Here is a 21,788-nt window from a genome sequence, read left to right as displayed (position 1 = left end):
CCATCATATTTCTTTATTTCATTAACATCGATGCAAGTGGGAGAGTTAATACGGCAGAATGATCCCATTCCAGGGCTTACACAAGCGGTCCCCCCATCATTTAACAAGACTGGTGATTTCCCCTAACGGGTGCTCCCAGCAGCTGTACTGGGGGCATTGAGGCTTTTTACGCAGCATGCAGCTGAGAGGGGTGGGTGACAAATGTCTCGGAGCAGATTAGCACACAGGAATCCACTGCCCAAGCTGGCAGATGGCTGGGAGGGCCCTGCCTGTTGCAGCAGGCAGACATCCAGGATGCTAGAGGGACAAGTCGGGGATCGATTACAAGGACCCAATTTCCCACTGGCTCCTTGGTGATTTTGCTCACCTTGCTCCCCATAGAGCACCTGCACAAGATCTCTTGCACCTCTAATACAATGCCCAGGCCAGGAAGAGTGGCTCGGGCAGAGAGGCCCCAGCATGCACAGAGGCACAGGCATGCCAGAGGTCAGATTTAGAGGGGGAAGGCAGGGGGTACAGGGAGAGCAGTGATTTCCACATTAATCCCATCTCCTCCTGCTCTGGTTCTGGACACACGTGCTCCCAGCACAGCAGCAATACAAGACGCAGAGACAAGAACTGAGGACTGACACAACATAGGCATTGCTGTTACAGGGTGGTAAGATTTGTGCTCCATCACGCGACCTGGTGCAGAAGCAATGGTGGTCCCTGCTCTTCCTCCTCCATTCACACCAGTGTTGCACCAGCACCATCACAAACATATGCCTTCACCAATACCTCCATACTCCCATGTACCCCTGTCCTCCACCCACCAATGCACTGACCCACACATATACCAAAACAGCAAACCAGGAAGGCCAATATCCCTCTCTGTGGTCCTATTCAGATGAGGATATTAGCAGTCAGCTCCTCTTTGCAAATTAAGAAACTGAGCAAGCCAGCAAGGAAATGGTAGGAGCTTGGGACTCAGCCCTTGCTTTCATGCCTACAGCTGGGCACGAGCAGTAGCTGGCTGGACACGAAGCCAGCCTGCCCTGTGTGGTCCAGCAACACACTGCTGAGAAGCCAATTCCCTTTCCTTATCACACACCCTGTTCCAGCCATATAACTCACGTACAAAAAAGACAGACACATGCACGCTCATATGTACATAGATATTTACATAGATTTGCACCACAAAGATGCTGCACTAATGGATCCCAGCACTGTAATAGCTCAGTTATAAATGGCAACGTCTTGGAGCATTACTGCTAAAGACTCCACCTTTTAGTGTTGAAACTTTTAATTGATTTTAAAATATGTGATCAATCTCATTTAATCAAGGAAACATGAAGAAGCTATCGTGCACAAACACACAGAGACAGCATATAAACCACAATTAATGACTGCTTAAACAACAGTAGGGAAGAAAATACGATTATTTATTAGCATTCATGAACAGTAATGGATAAAGCAATAACTTATGGGTGTGTTAGAAGCCAAACTTTATGGTACTTAATAGCCAGTAGCCTTAAGTGACTTTTTAATCAGACATGTCAATGCCACCATCTGGAATAGTCTTTCTAAAGCAAGGAGATTACCTCCCTCCTCTAAGTACCACCATCGCCTAGTCACTGACTAAGTGACTACCTCCCGCTAAGGGAGGTAGTCACTCCCCAGCAAAGGCCAGGGCCAAGCCAAGAGCAACCCCAGGGCCTGGCCCCAAACCCAGGCTCCATCGCAGGGCTGAGCCACGAGCCGGGATGCACAGCCCTGCTCCGAGGACGGAGTAGCTGCCGAAACAGCCTTTGGGGCTGCCACTACCTATGGCCCCTTCTCCCAAAAGCCAGCTCACCATGCACAGATGCAACCTGCCACAGTGTTTTTAAACCTGCTGTGGCTTTAATTTTAAAAGGAACGATTAAAATCAAGCCACAGTGCCCTGTCCCAGCCTGTGGAAACCAATTCCTCTTGTCTCAGGGCAGCACACGCCCTGCCAGGTCACCGGCTGAGCCAGAAACCCACCATTATTCATTTGCATAGGAGCAACACTGGACATGTTCACCCACACGACAAGCACCAGTAAAAGCCACACACACTAACAGCCGGTCCCGAACTGCGCCGGGCAGGTTCCCAGCTGGCAGGAGCGAAGCACAGCCTTACCACAAAGCCACTTCCAAGAGCAGAGGAAAAAATGAAGTGAAGTAAACCCAATTGCCTTCAGACGGATCGGGGTGGGGGGTGAGGGCAATCTGCTAGGATCACAAATGAAGGGCAAAGGCAAGGACTAGAGTTATTAAGCCTGCACGTGTCCTGAGGAGCTGGCATGCTCGGGCAGAGGAAGGCAGGCGAGTTTTCCACAGAGGCAGCTTGGAGCCCCCAAGGAGGGAAGATCTCCTTTCAGTCACAGCTCCAAGCGGACTACCCAGGATTTAGCAAGCAATGTCTAAGCTGGCTTTATTCACACATTCACACCCACGTAGCAAGACATTTGCAAGCCCAGAGTTCTGCATTACCTACACTGACCTGTGCCTGCATACTCGCTTGCTTTATGTCCAGCTGCCCATATGGCCATGCATTAGTGAATACCCAAATACCATTGCCAGCAGTGTGAGTGCATGCATGTATATCAGCATCACACTCCCTGCCCCACACTGCAACCCTCATACGTACGCACAAAACTAGCCACGAGGACATGTACACACAGGTCTACACACCCATGGGCCTGCACAAGCAGTCTCCCCTCATCCCTGCATTGTCTGCAAACATATTTTACTCTTTACTGCACTGGACTGAGACCTTTCTGTGCCCCCACTGCAGCGGCAGGGCCTGCCTCTCCTATACAGCAGAGCCCTCTCCTTGCTGGCCTTCACTCAGCAGATTGCAGTTTTGCAACCAGAACCATTTAGTTCCTCTTAATTAAGAGGAAGCACTCCCATTAATAGCCGATTGCTGCATGGTGCAACAGAGAGGCAGTAAGAGAGTGACTCCTGCAAAGGAGGAGGGGAGAAACCAGAGGAAACTCATCCTGCTACACCATTCCCTAGAAGTCAAGCACAACCTGCGTCCAAAACGTCACCAGTACAGCACCCTTGCTGGCATCTGTGCAGAAACTGAGGGACTGGCTGACTCACACTCTCCATCCCCAGAAGGAGACCTCCTGGCACAGAAGCACAGGTATATTTTGGTGAGATAGACTTTTCTGCAGCTAAACAGGGGTTACCAGCTTCCAGGCTTGACCTGGGACACCCCTTAGCACAGCACTTCTACCCCTGTTATTTATACCTCAAATCACAACCTTGCTGGAGGCCTAAAAAGGAGCAGACCACAGGTCAGAACCCCACAACGATGTTTTCCAGGGGTTTTGGAAATGGACTGCAAGTGTTGAAGCGTTGCAGCCCCTCGCTTTGAGCCCTGCTCCACAAGCAGGGTCTCCCCACCAGACTTGTGGCTTTCTTGCAGTAGGTGAACGCCTTGCTCTCCTTCACCGTCTTTTATTGCCTTGTATGTTAGCCCCAGGATGTTTTATCATACTAGAGCACATAATACAAATGAAAAACAAAGGGGAAAAGTTTGAATCATTTTTTAATATATTCATCCCTGTGCCGGGGAACAATGATCCATCTGATTAAATCCACATGCAGGAGTTTATTAAACTGAGTTGGCCTCTCTCGCTTTCTCTCTCCTTTAGGCAGGGACAAGCTCATTAAAATGAATACGCTCTGCTCCCTCCCCATCGCAATCCCCGCTTCATGCCATCTCTGTGTAGCTGCTATCTCCCGGGCATCACCAGAAGTGCAGTGAGCTGATGAATAGGGCTCTGCAATTCAGTTTTCTCTGGCAGCTGAACAGTGTTCAAGCCTTGGGTGATTTTTTGGCAAAGGGTAGGACATGCCTTCAGCCCAGAAGGGCCTCGTGGCTGCCATGAGCATCCCCCATTACAGCCAGGGCTGCACAGACACGCAGTGGGAAAAGGTCTGTTAAAAATAGGGAAGAGGGAGCTGGGGCAGCAGGAGAGCCCCAGAGCCTGACCACCTCTCTCCAGTCCTAGCCATCCTCCTCAGTGGGTCAGTTTCTTGTCTGCAAAATGGGTTTGATAGTTGTTGCTTCTCCCATTAAGGCAATGGGTACAAAGCACTTCGGATTCTGCACTAAGAATAAACTTATTGGTGATGCCCATGTGACAGGTAAATGTCTAAGACCCTTCCCCCACTGCTGGACACATTTGCAACCAGTTCCCCATCTGGGTTCTTGTGTCTACTGACCCACCCACCTTGCTAACATCTCCCCTGGGCTGCCCTAGGAGTGGTCTTAGCCTGACCCAGCTGCCCTTGCCGGCTCCTCAGGGAGGCATTTCCAGTAGGCCAGTATTTGCTGCACTTCCTCTTCCTCCTCAGCAGCCCTTCAGATGCAACCTAAGTCTGTTACACCCTGGTGATAACAGTGGCTTAGGGCATATAATCCCTCCTTTACTTGACTTTGGGTTATTTTGAGCAGGAGATTAGAGGAGATTATCTGCATCACCTGAGATGCTGCACTTTCTATCTCTACCCTCTTCCCTCCATCCTGGGGCTCACCCAGTCCCAGGCTGCAGAAATCCTCCCTCCTTCCCCCATGCTAAGCCACACTTCAGTCTCAGGGCAGCCAGAGCTGCCCTGCGCTACCATGCGGCCGTCTATCAAGCAGCCTCATTTCTGGACTCCTGTTCCTCACTCGGCCACTCCACAGCATCCTGCACGCCCAAATCCCAGGCCAGGCTTAGAGACAGAAGGGAGGGCAGAAAGGCTGAGGAAAGCCCCCTACTTGGGGCACTAAGCTTGCAGCAGGGACCACCTGATTCAACAGCAGCCACCTATCTCTGTATCCAGAGGATGGAGAATGGTGCCTATTCAGAGCATCACATACATTAAGTGCTTTTTCCTAAGTCTTTGTGATTTTGTCTGTGTGTTTCATGCCCAAGGAGGACTCCTTGACCTCCAGCAGCACCAAGGCACAGCATCGCCTGGATGAGGCAGGGAGCTGCTTCCCATGCACAGGGGACAGATGCTGGACCTCCTGCTGCTGAGCCAGTCTCTAGCTCACTTCAGCTTGGATTTAGCAAAGCATTTAAGTGCTCCTTTGAATTCCTCCCAAAGCCTTGCTTAAATCAGCAGCTATGCTGAATCAAGGTCTAAATTGGCAGAGCTACTAGAAATGACCAAGAAAGTCAATTGTCTTTCCTAGCCAAGGCAAAGAGACACTCACGCGTCCTGAGGGTGGGGAGCAGCTACCAAGAAGCAAGAGTTCCCAGGAAAAACAGACAGCCACACATGGCATCCCACAGGGACACGTGTGACCCATGCACATATTCACGGCAAGCTCGCACCTTCACAGGCTGTTTTTCCTCATTTCAGACTACACCAGGCTAGAATCCATCTGCCACCCTGGAAATTAATAGCAATCATTAAACAAAAAGAGCTGGCAAAAAGAAGCCTGAGGTGAAAAGCAGCTATTTCTGCCAGAAAAAAAATTAAAACTATTTAGACATACAGAAAGTCATTTATTACTGTGAAGTCCTCCCTCCACCTGGGGTTTAAATCTCATTACAGTTTGTCCAAAACAGATGTTACCCTTTTAGCAGTAGATTATTAACGATAAACTCAATTCCTCCAGAGAGGGTGGGTATGCTGGGTTCACTTGTTTTTTTCAACTTGGGTAACCTCCATATGAAACATTTATGAAAAGGACAGGCAATCCAAATCCTGGCACATCTCCATCTCTATTGTCTTGGACTCTCCAAAGTTAACCTTTCTGCTTTCCACTTCCTTGAGAGGTCTCTGAATTCACAGGGAAACACAGTTGTGCTGAGAGCAGCCTGCAGACACAGCTGAGGAGCAGGCATTAGGTGATGCATGCCTTGTCCCATCCTGGGGTTTCACAGCCTCCTGAGCAAGGCTCTATGTGTACATGGAGGGAGAGGCAGTGCAGACTGAAGGGGAAAGAGAAGCACAGGGAGAGGAAGGGCTCTCGCATATTGCTATGCTGCGAGCCCAACAACGCCCAACGCTGCCTGGCAGCAGCTGCCTTCCCCCCCTGCAGTCTGACATCAGCCATGTGTCAAACCAAACCGGTTTCTCCTGGATGGAGCCTGGCACCTACAAGACCCATTTTCCAAGCTTTTCTGCTACTATGCACATGTTTTTGGGGGAGGTGGTTGGGTTTTAGGCATGCTGGCACCATGCAGGAGACTCACCAATCACTCACACTTCTGTGACAGCTGGACATCATCTGGGGGCAAAGACAGACTTTGTGTATCCCTACAAGGACACAGGCAATCTTTGCACTTAACATCAGCAGCATTGGGGGGGGAGGGGGGTGTTGAGATTCAATTGGCCTTGGGGGAAGCACATGCTGCCACCCAGGCACATGCTTTTTCTGTTTAGATTTAACATAGTAAAGATACCTGCTCAGGGATCTAGGATCATATTAACCATGCTGTAAATACATTCAAATAAAATATTAATATAAGCTCCACATGAATATGGCCATCTGGCTGCCCAGACATCTCCCTGACCACTCCAGCTAGGAGGAAACATCCCCAGTGCTCTCCAGAGACACTATTAAATAGATGTTCTCATAATGTTTCTCAGCTCATGCCTGAGAAGTTGGCAGGTTCCAGCTATTTTGGGGCTATTGAGGGTAAAGCCAGTTCCAGCATCTCAGGGCTCTCTCAGAAAACACTTTGCCAGCTGTACAATTTCTTCCACACTCCCAGGGAAGCTGCAAGGGCTCTGCTGCTGGCCACATCTGTGACAGCACTTTGCTGGAGGGGAGCCATTTCCCAATCATGGCACGGTGCAGCCTTTTGGTCTTATGGTTTATAACCAAAACTTTCACTGAGTCCTCCCAAGGGCAGCCTGCCTACGCTCCCATGTACTCACCTCCCTGTGGGTATGGGGTGTTCCTGAAATAAGACCACTGCAACTATTTCAGCTGTGCCAAGAGCATGGCAAAATAACCATGACATCTGCAGTAGCAGGAGGAAAGGGCTGTAAATTCACGGTTGAAGTTAAGCTAACAAACAGCATCTGGGGTGAATAATCATGGTGGGATGTGCCCTCTGCCAGGGGTGTAGCCCCAACTACTGCCACTACATCATATGCTTATCTGCACCAAACTCTTTACTCCCTCACCTTCATCCCTGACCCAGCTGGACATAGGCCTGGAACACCCAGGTACACCAAGGTAGCTATCAGCAGGGAAGGCACAGTGAGGCTAAACACCCTTCACAGTGGTCAACAGACTAAGGTGCTGATGGGATGGGTTAGTTGCATTTCGTTAAGTGAAAGTTAAAGGGATGTTATACACTTAGACACTGCTCTTCAGTCAGAAGGGTTTACCCTTTGCTCTCAAGAGCATTACAGATTAACTTGATAAATGCTTTTAGCTATCTCAGACTGAGCCATTTGTATGGTTGGAAACCATACATGCCTTTAAATGCCATTAAAGGTGAAATGCCTTTAAGCCATTCCACCATCTCCTGATTTTCATCAGTTCAAGCCTATAATCAGACCCAAAGCACATGAACATTCACAGAATGGTTGAGGTTGGCAGGGACCTCTGGAAATCATCTAGTCCAACCCCCCTGCTCAAGCAGGGTCACCTAGAGAATGTTGCCCAGGATCCTATCCAGATGGCTTTTCGCATAATCACAGAATGGTTGAGGTTGGAAGGATCCTCTGGACATCTACTAGTCCAACCCCCCTGCTCCAGCTGGGCCCTCTAGAGCATATTTCCCAGGATTGCATCCAGACGGGTTTTGAATATCTCCAGGAAAGGAGACTCCACAGCCTCTCTGGGCAACCTGTTCCAGTGCTCAGTCACCCTCACAGTCAAGAAGTTTTGCCTCATGTTCAGATGGAACTTCCTGTGGTTCAGCTTATGCCCATTGCCTCTTGTCCTGTCACTGGGCACCACGGAGAAGAGTCTGCCCCTGTCCTCTTGACACCCTCCCTTCAGATACTTGTACACGTTTATGAGATCCCCTCCGAGTCTTCTCTTCTCCAGGCTCAGCTCTCTCAGCCTTTCCTCATAGCAGAGATGCTCCAGTTCCCTAGTCATCTTTGTAGCCCTCCACTGCACTCTCTCCAGGAGTGCCATGTCTCTCTTGTCCTGGGGAGCCCAGAATTGGGCACAGTACTCCAGAAAATCCCTAAAGAAGGAGACCCTACCACCTCTCCAGGCAACCTGTTCCACTGCTACATTCAGGTGTAAATACTTGATAATGGTACTTTGGAGACACAGACTATTCCAGAGCAATTGTGTTTAGGATATATTTGCAGTCTTCTAGTCATTCCTGGCCAAAGGGGCCATTTAGGGAGCATGTCCTATAAAATTTTGGGAAAGGAAGACAAGTGTAAATTTCCACAGCTGAAAATGTAGACTTGCAGCCTCTTGAAATATTTTTCTCTAGGAATACAGCAACTGCCTGGGTCAGCAAATCAGGACGTAGGTAGGGCTGGAAGTGTTGTAGCAGACCTATCTTGACCTGGGGAAGAAGGAGGCTCCTTCCCTTGAGAACCAACCAGATGAGTTTACCCCTGGCAGAGCCATGTGCAGGAGTACAGCCATGCCTGGTAAGCTGTGCAAGGAAGATGGTCATGCTTGGTTTCCTCTCCAATGCTGTTATCCAGAATAAACACTACATTGGTTTTGGTAACCTGCCGAGATGATCATTAACCTTCTTTTGATCCATGCCAAGACAGTCTGCAGTGCTGAGCTAAAATTAGACCTGAGGGGCACTGGGACTTGACAGATATTGCTGCATCCAGGCAGTCACCCCAGAAGTGGGCAGCCCAAGGGCTCAGCCCTAAGATGAGCCCTTTAGAAGAGACCTTCCAGAAGAGAAAAGGTAGATCATAAAGTCACTTTATGAAATAACTTAGGTTGGAATGAATTTCTAGAGGTCTTCCCCAGCACCAACAGAAGAAGCAGGATCAACCTTAAAGGTGAGCGAGCTAGTAGGAGGGGAGCAGAGCTGTTTGCTTACAGCCATAGTGCATGACCATATTCAGAAAGACATTTGCAAATGAAGACAGGTACTCTTTCACCTACCAGGGGGCCAGAGCAGGCAGTTACTACAGAGTACTCCATGTACTGTATGTTTTCTCATTCATCTACCAATACTCAGCAGTACAGTCAATCTAGAAACTGGAACTGAGCTAGTCGCTGGCCAGAGACCACAGCTTCTCTGGCTTGAGGCCCCTTCAAAGACAGAGAGAAGGACAGAGAGGGAAGAGTCCTTTAGAAAATATGACTTCTAAAAGAATTAGAACAAGCAGAACAGTGGTGTAGCATGAAGGGGCAGCTGTGGTGCTTAGGACCCCTTAACATCTTTTCTAATACACCTAACCATTTAATGGCTCCAGCACCAGATTTTATTTTGAATAAAAGTGGATTTTCCTGTCTGGGATACAAAGGGTTATACAGGCCCCCTGGAAAAAAATTAACAAATGAAAGCAGTAAAACCCTCTTTCAAATAACAGCAAAGATCTGAGCAGGGATGACAACACAGAGACAAGGCACAGTTCAGCTTCTGTCAGCACCGAGAAACACCACCAGCTTCTCTTGCCAGCGCAGGGCTAGCTCCCTCCATTGTATTAGTGCTGGAAAAACAGAGAAGGAATACTTTGATCTCCACCACTTTATTTACTAGGAGAAAAATGGGAGTCCTGCTCCCACACCAGAACTACACTTTCCCCAGCATAACTTCAGCATAACTATCCCCTAACGAAGCTGTGATTCAGGCTGGTTATTTCCAAGAAAAAGACCCCATCAAGTAAAGATTAGAGTAGCTCTCTTCCACAGAAGCACACTTTTCTTATTGCAACTGTTCTATCTGACTAGAGCTCGTCGTACTAAAATCTTTCATATCACCTTCCTCTAACTCTGCCCCTCTAATTGTGCTCTTTGGCTATTTGAGGGCTTACTGCACTGTCACGAGCTGGAGCTGACATTTTTTCTGCCCAAGCTGTATTTCAGAAGGCTGGTCTAATGCACAGGTAACCAGCTAGGCTTATGAGGTCGTTCACCAGGAAGATCATTTATGCATTTACTTAAATTCAGCAGAGGATTTTGCTCAGTGGCCCACAGCAGTATGAGATAGGGGCTGTCATCTCAGTGGATCCTAGAAGGAAGCAGGCTGAGGTAGATGTAAATGACTTCAGACTGCAGCTGAGTGAAAAGCAGAATATCTGTATTTGCTGAAATCCCAAGAGCTGACCTGTCTTGAAAATGTTATTTTAACTCAGTTTTTTTTTTTTCTAGAGAACAAAAAGGTTCCCATAGTGTTCATGCAAGCAACTTAATTTTGGACATTCCCAGATTGCAGTTCTGGTCTCAGTCTAGTCAGTGGGAGAAGACGGAAACCTTTAAACTATAGCTGCTATCAGATACCACTGCACCCACACTTTACAACTAAACTAGTCTGAAATTAAAGACCTTGGTGAAGATTTTCCAACAAAGATAATGTTTTCAGCCAAAGGTTTAACTTTGCAGAAAGCACATTTCCCACTGGAAAGATTATTTTACTGGAGAATTCCCCACCCAACCAGCTGCAGAGAAAGCTGCCTACTGCAGAAACCAGGGCTGGCTCTTCCCCCAGGAAAGGCAAGCCAGGGCCAATGGTGACCCCAGCACAGGCAGTACCCTCACCAGCTAGGGTGCAGTCCCACAGCATCTGAACAGAACAGGCAGAGCAGCATGGTGGCAACAGGATCCATTGAGTCCCAGACAAGGCAAGCAATGAACCAGACCCAGTGTCCATTCAGGAAGCCCAGTCAAGAGCATAACGAGATGAGAACCAGAGGCAGCAGCTGAGACACCACAGGTGCCTGAGGGGTTTGTCCAGGAGACAAACTACCTACCATATACATCTGAGATTTATTGAAGAGACAGGACTGGAGGCAGGCACACCTACAGCATAGTTCAGGAAAAGAGCAAGTGCCCATGCCTGAGCTTAAATGGAACTCCTGGGCTAATGGGCAGAGGCAGTGGGTGGAGGCCCCAGCTGAGGCTGGTCAGGGCCGTTAAGGCCTGTTAGTCTCCTCAGGACCTGGACAACAAATTGCAGGCCAGGCTCCTCAAATTGGCATTGGCTTGGCCACTGATCTGCAAAGTGAGGTCTTACGCCTCCTGCAAGGAGATTGCAAAATGCTCCAGCACTTAAAGAGAGTCTGTGGACACCAAAGGGCCGTTGGTGTCCTGGGCTTTTTTTGACTTGTATTGCGCTTGACATGAACAACCTGGGGAGAGAAACGTTGGTCTTGGGCCACATAGTGCCAATGAGTGTTACTACCTCTGTCAATCACCCCCCTGTATAGAGACCAAGTGTGTGATTTATGTTGATTTCTCCAAAGCTGTCCGAGAAAAGTGACCTCTTCCCTATCCTCTGACTTGGCTACTTGCCACCTTGTCTAGTCTATGTCCTCTCAGATCTCCATAAAAGCTACCCTGCATGTGATGCTGGGCCCTCACCTCTCAGCCCCTCTTCACCTGCCTGCTTCATTCCCTCTTCATTTCTCTTCAAACCTCAGCGGAAAATATATCTCTTCTCCCTTGCCTGTTTTTCTTAAATAATAAATAATAGCAGGAGAGAGAGTGGAATTGACTGGAGAGCTATATTATCTAACACTATGAAGCATTTGGGAATAAGGTTGGGATGCACAAAATGCTCTCTAAGCCCTATCTGTGGAAGGAATATTAGTACTGGGGCCTCTGGATGGAAAATGAACTTGAATTTTATAGGCCTGGGCATTTTTATTATTCAGCATGGTAGTGATGCTAACCGATATCACCCAGCAGGAGGCGTGTAATGAATGCCAGGAATATGAATGAGCAGGAAAACCTGCCTGGAAGCATTCTTTCCGCACCTGACATATATGTAATGGACGTTAAGCCATTTAAGGGAAACTTCATCACTAATGAATGTTTTCTCTGCCATCTTAGAGCTGTCTTCTCGGATTATTTTACACATAATGAAGAGCCAAGGTTCATTTTAACATTTGGTGCCTCTTAGCCAAATTTTCCCTCCCCACCTCTTTGTGTGATTAAACATTTATCATTTGTAATATATCGCTCCCGTTTCAATGTGTCTCTCTGTGTACTGAGACTCCTTCTTTTATTGACAAAATGACCTGGGCGACTATGAAAGAGGATCTAAGAGAAGCGGAAACATGGCCAGATGGAGATGAAGCAGCTAGGGAGAAGGAAGTATGGAGATACAGGCACGCCAAGGTGAGGAGGCCTGTTGTGTGTATGTGTGCATATGCGTGCAGGCACACACACATGCACGCTAATCTGGCTACTGGCCTTCACTCAGTAACTCTAACCCACAGTTTGAAATAACTCATTCAGTAGAATAATAAAATTAGGAATTGAGTGCTGGGACAGCGTATTATTATATGTGCTGCCCGGCTTGCTTTCCCTCTACCTTCCCAGCCCCCACAGCTGCTTTGTTTGCTTCCTTGCAGCTGCTGCTCTGGTTTAATTTACTGAGATGCCATTAGTTGGGAGGTGGAAGAAAAAACTTAACAACCAGCTTGCACTGGTTTTCGGAGCCTTGACTTTGCCTTTTCCTTTCCACCTCCATCGCTCTGGGTTTTCAGCCAAGATGCATTTGATGCTATCCAACCAGACCAGGCTGCAGCTGCGTGCACATCTCAAAATCACAGCAGTCCCTCTTTTCCTGTGAGTCCTTGACAAGGACCAGGGCTGGGGAAACAGGGACAAGTAGGAAGGGAAGGCATCGTGAGTCAGGACTGGGGATCAGCTTGGATCCACGCTCTTGCAGGGATAGTGGTGATCAGAGGAGACCAGTGTAGGCAGAGGGAGTCCTTATTGCCCATTTACAGGCCTCGGTAATTTGTGTAAACATGCCATTTCAGGTGGCAAGTACCACTACACTGCCTGGTGAGGCAAAAGGAAAAGGAAATATCCACAGTGCTTAGGCAATCCTTTCAAGGACTGATACTTCCTGCAAGTTCGAGGTCACTGCCGAATGGGTACCATTGCCTCCCTGCAGATGTAGCCTGTTGTCATTGACAACATGGGGTCAGAGTTCAAGATGCCTCTGATTTAGATTAAATCCATCGTGTCAATTCACTGCTGTCGTTGTTGCACACTGGCCTCACGCCTCTCTTTCGCTTCTTTCTAAATCAGTGAAGAAGAACCCAAAGTCTCCATTTTCCTGGTTGTTTTTCACATTAGAGTTGTAGGTGACTTGTTCCCAGGATTTCCTAGGAGGGTCTGTGGGAGGCTGGAGAACTGGGAAAAGTAGTGCGTAATTGGGATACTGGAAGAATGCTACCACAGCAGCTGGGCAAGGAGGAATTATTTAGGCAAGCTGGTTAAAACCCTAGTTTCTCTTACAGGACTTTCTCCACATCTATTCAATTCACCAATCTAGGAGAAAAGACCAGGTAGAAAAAGAATCTCTGCTCTGAGCATTGCAGGGAAGAGGCAGGAGGGCTGCTTCCACCGTCTGCCAGAGGGGCATCCCAAATACAGAAAATTAGGGACAGCAGAAGGCTCCTTGGCCAGGCAGTTGCTGTGTTTCTAACCTGCAAGAATTAAGCCCAGGATTTCACTGTAGAAACAAACATAAAAAGGAGATTAGAAGAGAGGTTAAAAAATAGAAAAAAGAAGGAGAAACTTCTGGATCTCTATTTTCTGCTACTAAAGGGATAGTAGCTGGGAACCTCTGCAAGTGCCCCTGCTCCCATCCTGCCTTGCAGGCTGCTCAGTCCTGGTTAATGTAGCACACACGCATGCGCACACCCACATGCGCTTGAGTTGACGTGATGCTGAGGAGGAGGCTCTCAGAAGCCAACAAGATGAACAATTATCTCTTCCATGCAAAGCAACAAGACCCACTTCTCCACTCCCCAGTCCTGTCCTGGTAATCTAATAAAAAGGGAGATTAGCCCCTCTTTCCTCTCTTGCATCTCCTTAATGCTGTGATTTTATTCACACTTTGCAAAGCAAATAAACCAGCAAATTGCTTGCTTTAATGAGCTGAAATTAAACTCGGGCTGCTGATAAAATGCCTTTTCTCCTTTCTGTTGTTGGAAACGACTCATCTGATAGGCAGCGTACAGGAAAGCAGAGAAAACACACAGCAGGAACCTTATTGAACATCTTTGAGTCATTTACAGTCACTCTTCCTCACCCCAGACACCTCCAATTAGACCAGAGTAGCATGTGGGTGATGAGAAGGTTACTAGGAATTAACCTTGCAAGGTCCGTGGAGGGTCTGACTCTGCTCTTGGCTTACGGGATGGTCCTGCTCCATTAGCTAAAGCCCTACAGCATGGGCTGCAGCCCACTGCCTCCCTGGTAGTGACTGACATGAAACATCCCCTCTTCCAGTAGGAAGGTTGATCTGCTTCTGCAGGGCAATCCCAAACACAAGCTTGCCCAGAGACTGAGCTGATGTTTTGGCCTGGGTCAAAATGGGAGTTAGGGGAGGCAGAATAAGTGCCTACTAAAGAGAAGATGCCAAGATGAGCTGCTCCTTGTTCCCTGTGCTGTCTCAGTTTGGCAGGGCTTCCTCTGCCTGCAGGAGGTCCCCGTAATGCACAAGCCCGTGGAGGGAGAGCAAGGAGATGCTTTTACGAAGGGAGAGGTCTATGGGGGCAGCAGACAAGGAAAGTATCCTCTATGCCATGCTGAGGGGACAACTGGGGCAACCAATCAGTGATGGTTTTGCAAGCCGGGGACTGTTGATCTGCCCTTCTCTCATGCCTTTGGTGCAATGTGCATAACCACGGGAGGCAATCTGAGGAGCTATAGACTTGGCTGGTCCCTGTGGCAGGGAAGAACAGGAAAATCTAGAGCCCAGCTCATGATGGGATGGGGTGAAAGTCTCCACCTGTAGCACAACACTTCCTCTGAGATTTTCAGCCCCAACAAGAAAAGCTCAGAGCACTTTCATTCAGTTTCTCATACCCCTGTAAAGCATATCATCATCTCACAGTACAGGAGAGGAGAGTGAAGTGCAGAGGTTAATTACCTTGCCCAGTGCTGGGAGGCATGTGTCAGCAGAGAGCTCTCAGCCCAGTACTTCAGCCCCTGCCTCCACATCAGCCAGGCAAGCAGCGAAGGGTGGGCAGCCACCCTGCAATGCCCCAGGAGTGCAGTCCCTCTTCCCTTCCACACTGGCTCCAAGACTCAGCTGCACCTGAAATGGGCTGCCAGGTCCTCTGCAGAGAGTCCCAGTAGAGGGACATCGTATCCTTGCTTACGTCCTCCTGCTAGCGCAACATGTACCAGTCTCAGAAATGAGGGTTACTCACATCATTGCCAGTACCACTGTGGTGGTACGAGGGCTTTAGCTGAAACAGCACTATAAAAACACATCAAAGCCCAGTTTTCTACCTCAGAAAGGATGAGACCTGACATTCAACTGCCTTTCCCTCAGCATCATCTCCTCCACCTAGACCCCCACTTCTAGTAAACTCATAAAAACCTAATTTCTCTGAGTTTTCTGCTACATGTAGCTGATTTCTCTGAGCTTTCTGCTACATGTAGCTAAAGCAGGACAGCAAGTTCAATAGGCCCTGCAGAGCTGGAGAGAGGCACAGAGAGACCGACAAGTACCCAGGCAGGGCCCCCACAGACACATCATCTCCTTAGGAACTCAAGCCAGTACATCTCACCCACACACATCTGTACAACCACCACAGACAGTACAGTCCTCAGAAAGGGTGGACTGCAAATCCTGCTCTTGGGGTTGGGGCGGGGACACTGGGGTGTCTGGTGTGTGATTTACTCTGCAGACCTCACCTTTACCCTGCAGCCGGTGGGGCGGCTGCTGGAGGACAGAATGGCAGAAGAATCTCATGTGCCAAAGAGCTGACGTGAGAACAGAGCTTGTTATTTATGTAATGTAAACCCAACTGTTCCACCAGGGAATAGACTCATTCATGATCCAGAAAGAACAAATAAACTGTGTCACTGCTCATTATTACTGGCCTATTTACAGAGGTATAAACTGTGAATGGTTAACGGGGCTCTCTGCAATGAAACACGGTCTGCTTCATATCCTGGTGTTTGTGGGTGGAAAAGAAGGACCTGGTTTCTCCAGGACTAGGGCTAGGGTGTAGTGTCTGCTATTAAATGCCCCTTGACAATCAGCTTTGCATGCAGGTGTGCATCACCCATCATGGTTACTACTTCATCACCTAGGTGCTGGGAAATGGTTTGGGCACCAAGTTCTAGATTTACGAGATTATGCAGATCTAGTGAAAGGCCATTCAAATATAAGTCATGCCCTCATTCCCTTCATGGATACCCAAGAAATGTCCAGTTCTTACCAGCTGTGTTTTCAAGGAGGGATGGAGGTATCTTCACAGCTTCTTATGGTCTGCCCTGGGACAAGGAAGACAACCAGATAGAGCTTCCATTCCCACAGTATGAAGGACTTTCTAGGTAGGTCATGATGTTGCATCCCCATTTACTAGTAGCTCCATCTCTCCCACAAAGCCTCATTGCACCCCTCCTACTGCCCCAGAGAGCTCTTCAGCAGTAGAGGTATCTGCAGGTGATGTTTTCAACTGCTTGCTGAAAATCAAAACCCAAAAGACGCTGAAGATCATGCAGTTCCATCCTCCTCACTTTTGCCTTTCCATTGCCCTAAGAAATTATTAGAGGAAGTAGAAGTGCTGTCCACAGATACTTATGTTTAGTCAAAAAAACAGGAAAAGTTTAATAGAAAATGTGACACAGGAATTAAAGTATTTATGGCAAGTAAGGCTGCTGGCAGCCCCAGAGGTTTCTTTCCCCAGAGGTTTGTGTCTAGAGAAAGCTCCTCCTGGTTTTGAAACTGGGCTGTCTCTGGCCAGGGAGGGAAGATCTTGTCCTCTCCTCTGCAAATACTCACACTATGCCATTGAAAGGTTGGGAGCCCTCCCTGACTCTCCTCCTGCACACTGCTGAGTTTGCCTGTTTTGTAATTAACCAGTGTCCTGAAACTACTAGCCAGGTTCCCAGAAACTGCATAGGCACTTGATGCTGGACTTTGTCACAGATGCTACGCAGCAATGCAGTCAGAAAGTCCTCAGTCATCTCCATGGTATCCTCGATCATCATCCACTTCTGTGGGCACCGTTGCCGTACACACCAGCCCATGAGACAGGATTCCCCTCAGCCAAACTCTGCAGCATCAAACCCACATCAGAGCAAGTTTTCTAGACTTCATTTGCCATCAGTGGAGAGGAACGGACACTTCTGGGGCACCAATCCTCTCCTCCTAAGGTAGACACCTAAATAGGTCAGACAAATTGTGCCCCGGATGTGCATTATCCTCACCACTGCCAATAACATGACACTGGACGATGCACTTAAAGGAGGATGGCCTCCACAGTCAATGACCAGCTTCCCTAGTGCTGCCAAACATGAGTGTCTGTGCCCAAATTAAGGAAAGGTAGAAGCTAGATTTAGAAAGCAAGCCCCTAACATTAAGAGAGTAGTTGGGCAAGGCTTGGCACCTGAAACTATCTCCAATACTACTAAATGTTAATTGTTTCCCCTTCGTACTTAGTTTGTGCTTTTGTTTTGTGCAGGTGGGCCAAGTGACCAGGCACAGACAGCCAGAAGCCCAGAAGCAAATGGAGATGGAGACCAGTGTCGCAATGGGCAGCAAAAAGAAAACAAGGAGATGTACTGTAAAAAGTGAGTGGAAGGCTTGTCTCTAAGCCAGAGGGACTCCTTTGCACAAGCGTCTAACTTCATGACTTCCCCCACAAGATGCCACAGGCCTGATCATGCAGGACCACGCTCAGCCACCCAGACCTTGGTAGGAGTACCTGGCCCGTGGCTGCTGAGCACCTTGGGCACCGAGGTCCACTTTTGCCACGGAGACTTCCCCACCAGCTCCAAGCCATGAGGAAAAGAGAGAGGAGAGAAAAGCTGCCGAAGAAACACTAACCCACATCCTCCCGGCCCCCACCCCATGCCCCACTTCCAGTAGACCAGGGAACCCCTTCTCCGTGCCGCCCTTCCAGATGGCAGGTCGCCGGTGGGCCGCGACGTCAGCCCTGTGCGTGTGCGTTGCAGCCGTCTCTCTCCTGCACACTGGTGGGGTGCGGGCAGACTGCTGGCTTATCGAAGGGGACAAAGGTTTCGTCTGGCTGGCCATCTGCAGCCAAAACCAGCCCCCTTACGAGTCCATCCCCCAGCAAATCAACAGCACCATCGTGGACTTGCGGCTGAATGACAACAAGATCAAGAGCGTGCAGTACGCCTCGCTCAGCCGCTTCGGCAACCTGACATACCTCAACCTGACAAAGAACGAGATCTCCTACATCGAGGACGGTGCCTTTTCAGGACAGTTCAACCTCCAGGTGCTGCAGCTGGGTTACAACCGACTGAGGAACCTCACTGAGGGGATCCTCCGAGGCCTGGGGAAGCTGGAGTACCTCTATCTCCAGGCCAACCTCATTGAGTCTGTCACCCCCAATGCCTTCTGGGAGTGCCCCAACATAGTGAACATTGACCTGTCCATGAACAGGATCCAGAGACTCGACAGCAACACTTTTCGGGGCCTAAACAAGCTCTCTGTGTGTGAACTCTACAGTAATCCCTTTTACTGCTCCTGTGAGCTCCTTGGCTTCCTGCAATGGCTGGAGGCTTTCACCAACATGACACGCACTTATGACCGGATGCAGTGCGACTCCCCACCAGACTACACTGGCTACTACTTGTTAGGCCAAGGCCGGACTGGCTATCGCAATGCTCTAAGCATGCTCTCTTCCCTTTGCGCCGGTGGCTCCTACACTGTGATCCCTCGTTTTATCCCTCCCAGGTACCAAGTGACCACAGCACCCTCCGAAAGCCCATGCTCCGAGGAGGAGTGCTCCTCTGGTGATGGTACGACCCCGCAGTTCTCCCTCTTCACGCCCGTTGGTGAGACGGAGGTGCGCCCCAACATCCAGGTGAAGCACCTCAACCACAATTCAGCGGTCCTCACCGTGCAGATCCCTTACCCCTTCAGCAAGATGTACATCCTCTCCCAGTTTGAAAATGGCTTCTCCTCCATGATCACCAAGCTCAGGAAGAAGGAGGAGAACATTACCGTGAGCAACCTAGTAGCACAAAGAGATTACACCTACTGTGTGGTCTCGGTCCACCAATACTCCAAGTACAACCACACCTGCGTCACTATCACGCCCACCAGACCCAGTCGCAAGGAGCCTGTGCCTACCCCTTCCACCGCCACTCATTATATCATGACAATCCTGGGCTGTCTCTTTGGCATGGTAATCGTGTTAGGCGTTGTGTATTACTGTCTCCGGAAGAGGCGCCAGCAGGAGGAGAAGCACAAAAAGGCCACTGGCAGCATGAAGAAGACCATCATCGAGCTGAAATATGGGCCAGAAATGGAGAGCACCAGCATCACCCAGCTGTCCCAGGGACAGATGCTGGGTGGGGAGACAGTGACCCGCATCCCCTACCTGCCTTCTGCTGGAGAGGTTGAACAGTACAAGTTGATCGATAGCAGTGAGACCTCCAAGGGCACCAAGGGCAACTACATGGAGGTGAGGACGGGTGAGCAGCCTGAGAGGCGAGACTGTGAGCTCTCCTTACCGGACACCCAGAGCTCTGTGGCTGAGATCTCCACCATTGCCAAGGAAGTGGACAAGGTGAACCAGATTATCAACAACTGCATTGATGCCTTGAAATCTGAGTCCACCTCCTTCCAAGGGGTGAAATCAGGGGCAGTCTCCACCGCAGAGCCTCAGTTGGTGCTCTTGTCAGAGCAGATCCCCAGCAAGCACGGATTCCTATCCCCCGTCTACAAGGAAAGCTATAACCACCCACTCCAGCGGCATCATAGCATGGAGGCGGCCCCCAAACGCTCCAGCACCTCTTCCAGTGGCTCCATACGGAGCCCCAGGTCCTACCGCTCTGAGGGATCGGGTCACAAATCAGAAGCCAAATACATTGAGAAGACGTCCCCCACCACTGACACCATCCTCACTGTGACACCGGCCGCAGCCATCCTGCGGGCAGAGGCAGAGAAGATCCGGCAGTACAGCGAACACCGGCACTCGTACCCCGGCTCGCACCAAGGGGAGCAGCATGACAGCATGGCAGGGCGAAAGCCCTCCATCCTGGAGCCTCTGACTCGTCCTCGCCCCAGAGACCTGGCCTATTCCCAGCTCTCGCCTCAGTATCACAACCTGAGCTACACCTCCAGCCCAGAGTACACCTGCAAACCATCGCACAGCATCTGGGAACGCTTCAAACTCAACCGCAAGCGGCACAAAGACGAGGAGGAATACATGGCAGCCGGCCATGCCCTACGCAAAAAGGTCCAGTTTGCCAAAGACGAGGATCTTCACGACATCTTAGACTACTGGAAGGGCGTCTCTGCCCAGCAAAAGTCCTGAGTCCTCACAACAACTCGTGACTTAACTCACTAACTGGACCAAAAGAAATCCGCAGCAGCTATTTTTATTCAGACTGTCTTTGAAGCAAACAAAAATAAATGAATCAATAAAAATAAAAGAGAATGAATTATGGAAAGCTATAAATAGTCTATATAATATATAAAATGAGTTATTAAAATGTCCTCACCTTAGTGAGACACACACCAAATTTGAACACAAAGACTTTAAAAATCAAACAAACTGTGGAGTGAAAAAAAGTTTTGTTTCATTTTTTGTTTTTTTTTTTAAAGAAAAAATTGAGCATAAAAGGAAAGTGAAAGAGTGGGCAGAGAGCTGAGGTCTGGCATTTCCCAGTACTGCATTGCATGAGTCCCTATTCCGTGATTTTGTGGATTCTTTGTGAACAGTTTGTGTTCTTCCTTCCTTCCCTTCCAAAATCAACAGCAACAAAAACAGCAACAAAAACCAAAAAAAGACCAGAAGGAGATCCATCCTTTGGGCTGTTTTTGCAAACAGAGTCTTCCAGTTTAGACTTTTACTCGGTTGAAGGCTCGTTCACATTTTCACTCACTGAGGTTTTACCACACATTGCATTGTAAACTGAAGTCATTCAATTGTACAGAGAAAATTTCTATATTTGCAATGTTTGCTGTATAATGAGAGAGAGAGAGGAGAAAAAAAACAATACTACATCTACTAAAAATATATATATCTATATATATCTATATTCACCTGTTTGTACCAGGTTTTAATCATGGATTTTAGAGAAAGAGATGGACTTTGGTTTGAAGGACTTTTTTTTTTTTGTAGGTTGGTTGGTTGGTGGGATGAGGGGAAATTTGTGGTGGAGGGGTGTTTGGGTTTCTAAGTGTTTGGGTTCGGTTTCTTCCAATACTCGTCTGCGTCCAAGTTCTGGCCGCTTCCAAGAGCACTGAGAAAAAAGGCACATTCCCCTAGGAAAGGTGCATAATCCCTGTCCCTGGGAGCAATGGGGAGGAGGGAGCGGCCCCGGGGAGCGCAGGGAGCCTTTGGGCTCTCATCCCCATTCCAGGTCACTGCCCACCTCCCACCACTGGAGTCAGAGCTTACTTGGGGTACGAAGCAGAGCAGTGAGGAACAAGCCAAACTGTGAAAAGGAAAGAAATCCTGCAAAGGGTAGTGTTGAGGAGTACGGCTCTGATTTACACATGCATATAATGAAAAAAAAAAAAAAAGCTCACTCTGCTTTTGCCCACCATGGCTCTTGGAGCCATAAGGCTCCAAGTTCAAGCCCTGCCCTCAACGCTGGCTGGTACTTGGGGACGACGAGGCCAAGAAGTGGAACCACATAGAGGTACCAGCCTGCAAATTGGCATTAACACACAAGCCTATGCTTGCTAT

The 21,788-nt window shown here is 48.9% G+C and overlaps 1 protein-coding gene across 4 annotated transcripts in view; it reads left to right on the top strand.

The window, feature by feature from the left end:
• The window catches only part of ELFN1 (extracellular leucine rich repeat and fibronectin type III domain containing 1), a 119,483-nt gene extending 98,321 nt beyond the window's left edge, over positions 1-21,162 (top strand). For all 4 annotated transcript variants that reach the window (XM_068908803.1, XM_068908802.1, XM_068908801.1 and 1 more), the window contains exon 4: positions 17,580-21,162. In XM_068908803.1, the coding sequence (XP_068764904.1) occupies positions 18,021-20,408 (2,388 nt within the window). In that variant the 5' untranslated portion in view covers positions 17,580-18,020 and the 3' untranslated portion in view covers positions 20,409-21,162. The remainder of the gene's footprint in view (positions 1-17,579) is intronic.
• Positions 21,163-21,788: the final 626 nt, after the last annotated feature.

Source organism: Struthio camelus, chromosome 15, assembly GCF_040807025.1.
Source record: "Struthio camelus isolate bStrCam1 chromosome 15, bStrCam1.hap1, whole genome shotgun sequence".
Taxonomy (NCBI): Eukaryota; Metazoa; Chordata; class Aves; order Struthioniformes; family Struthionidae; genus Struthio; species Struthio camelus.
The sequence above is the reverse complement of the archived record's forward strand: the minus strand, read 5'-3'. Positions and strand labels throughout refer to the sequence as shown.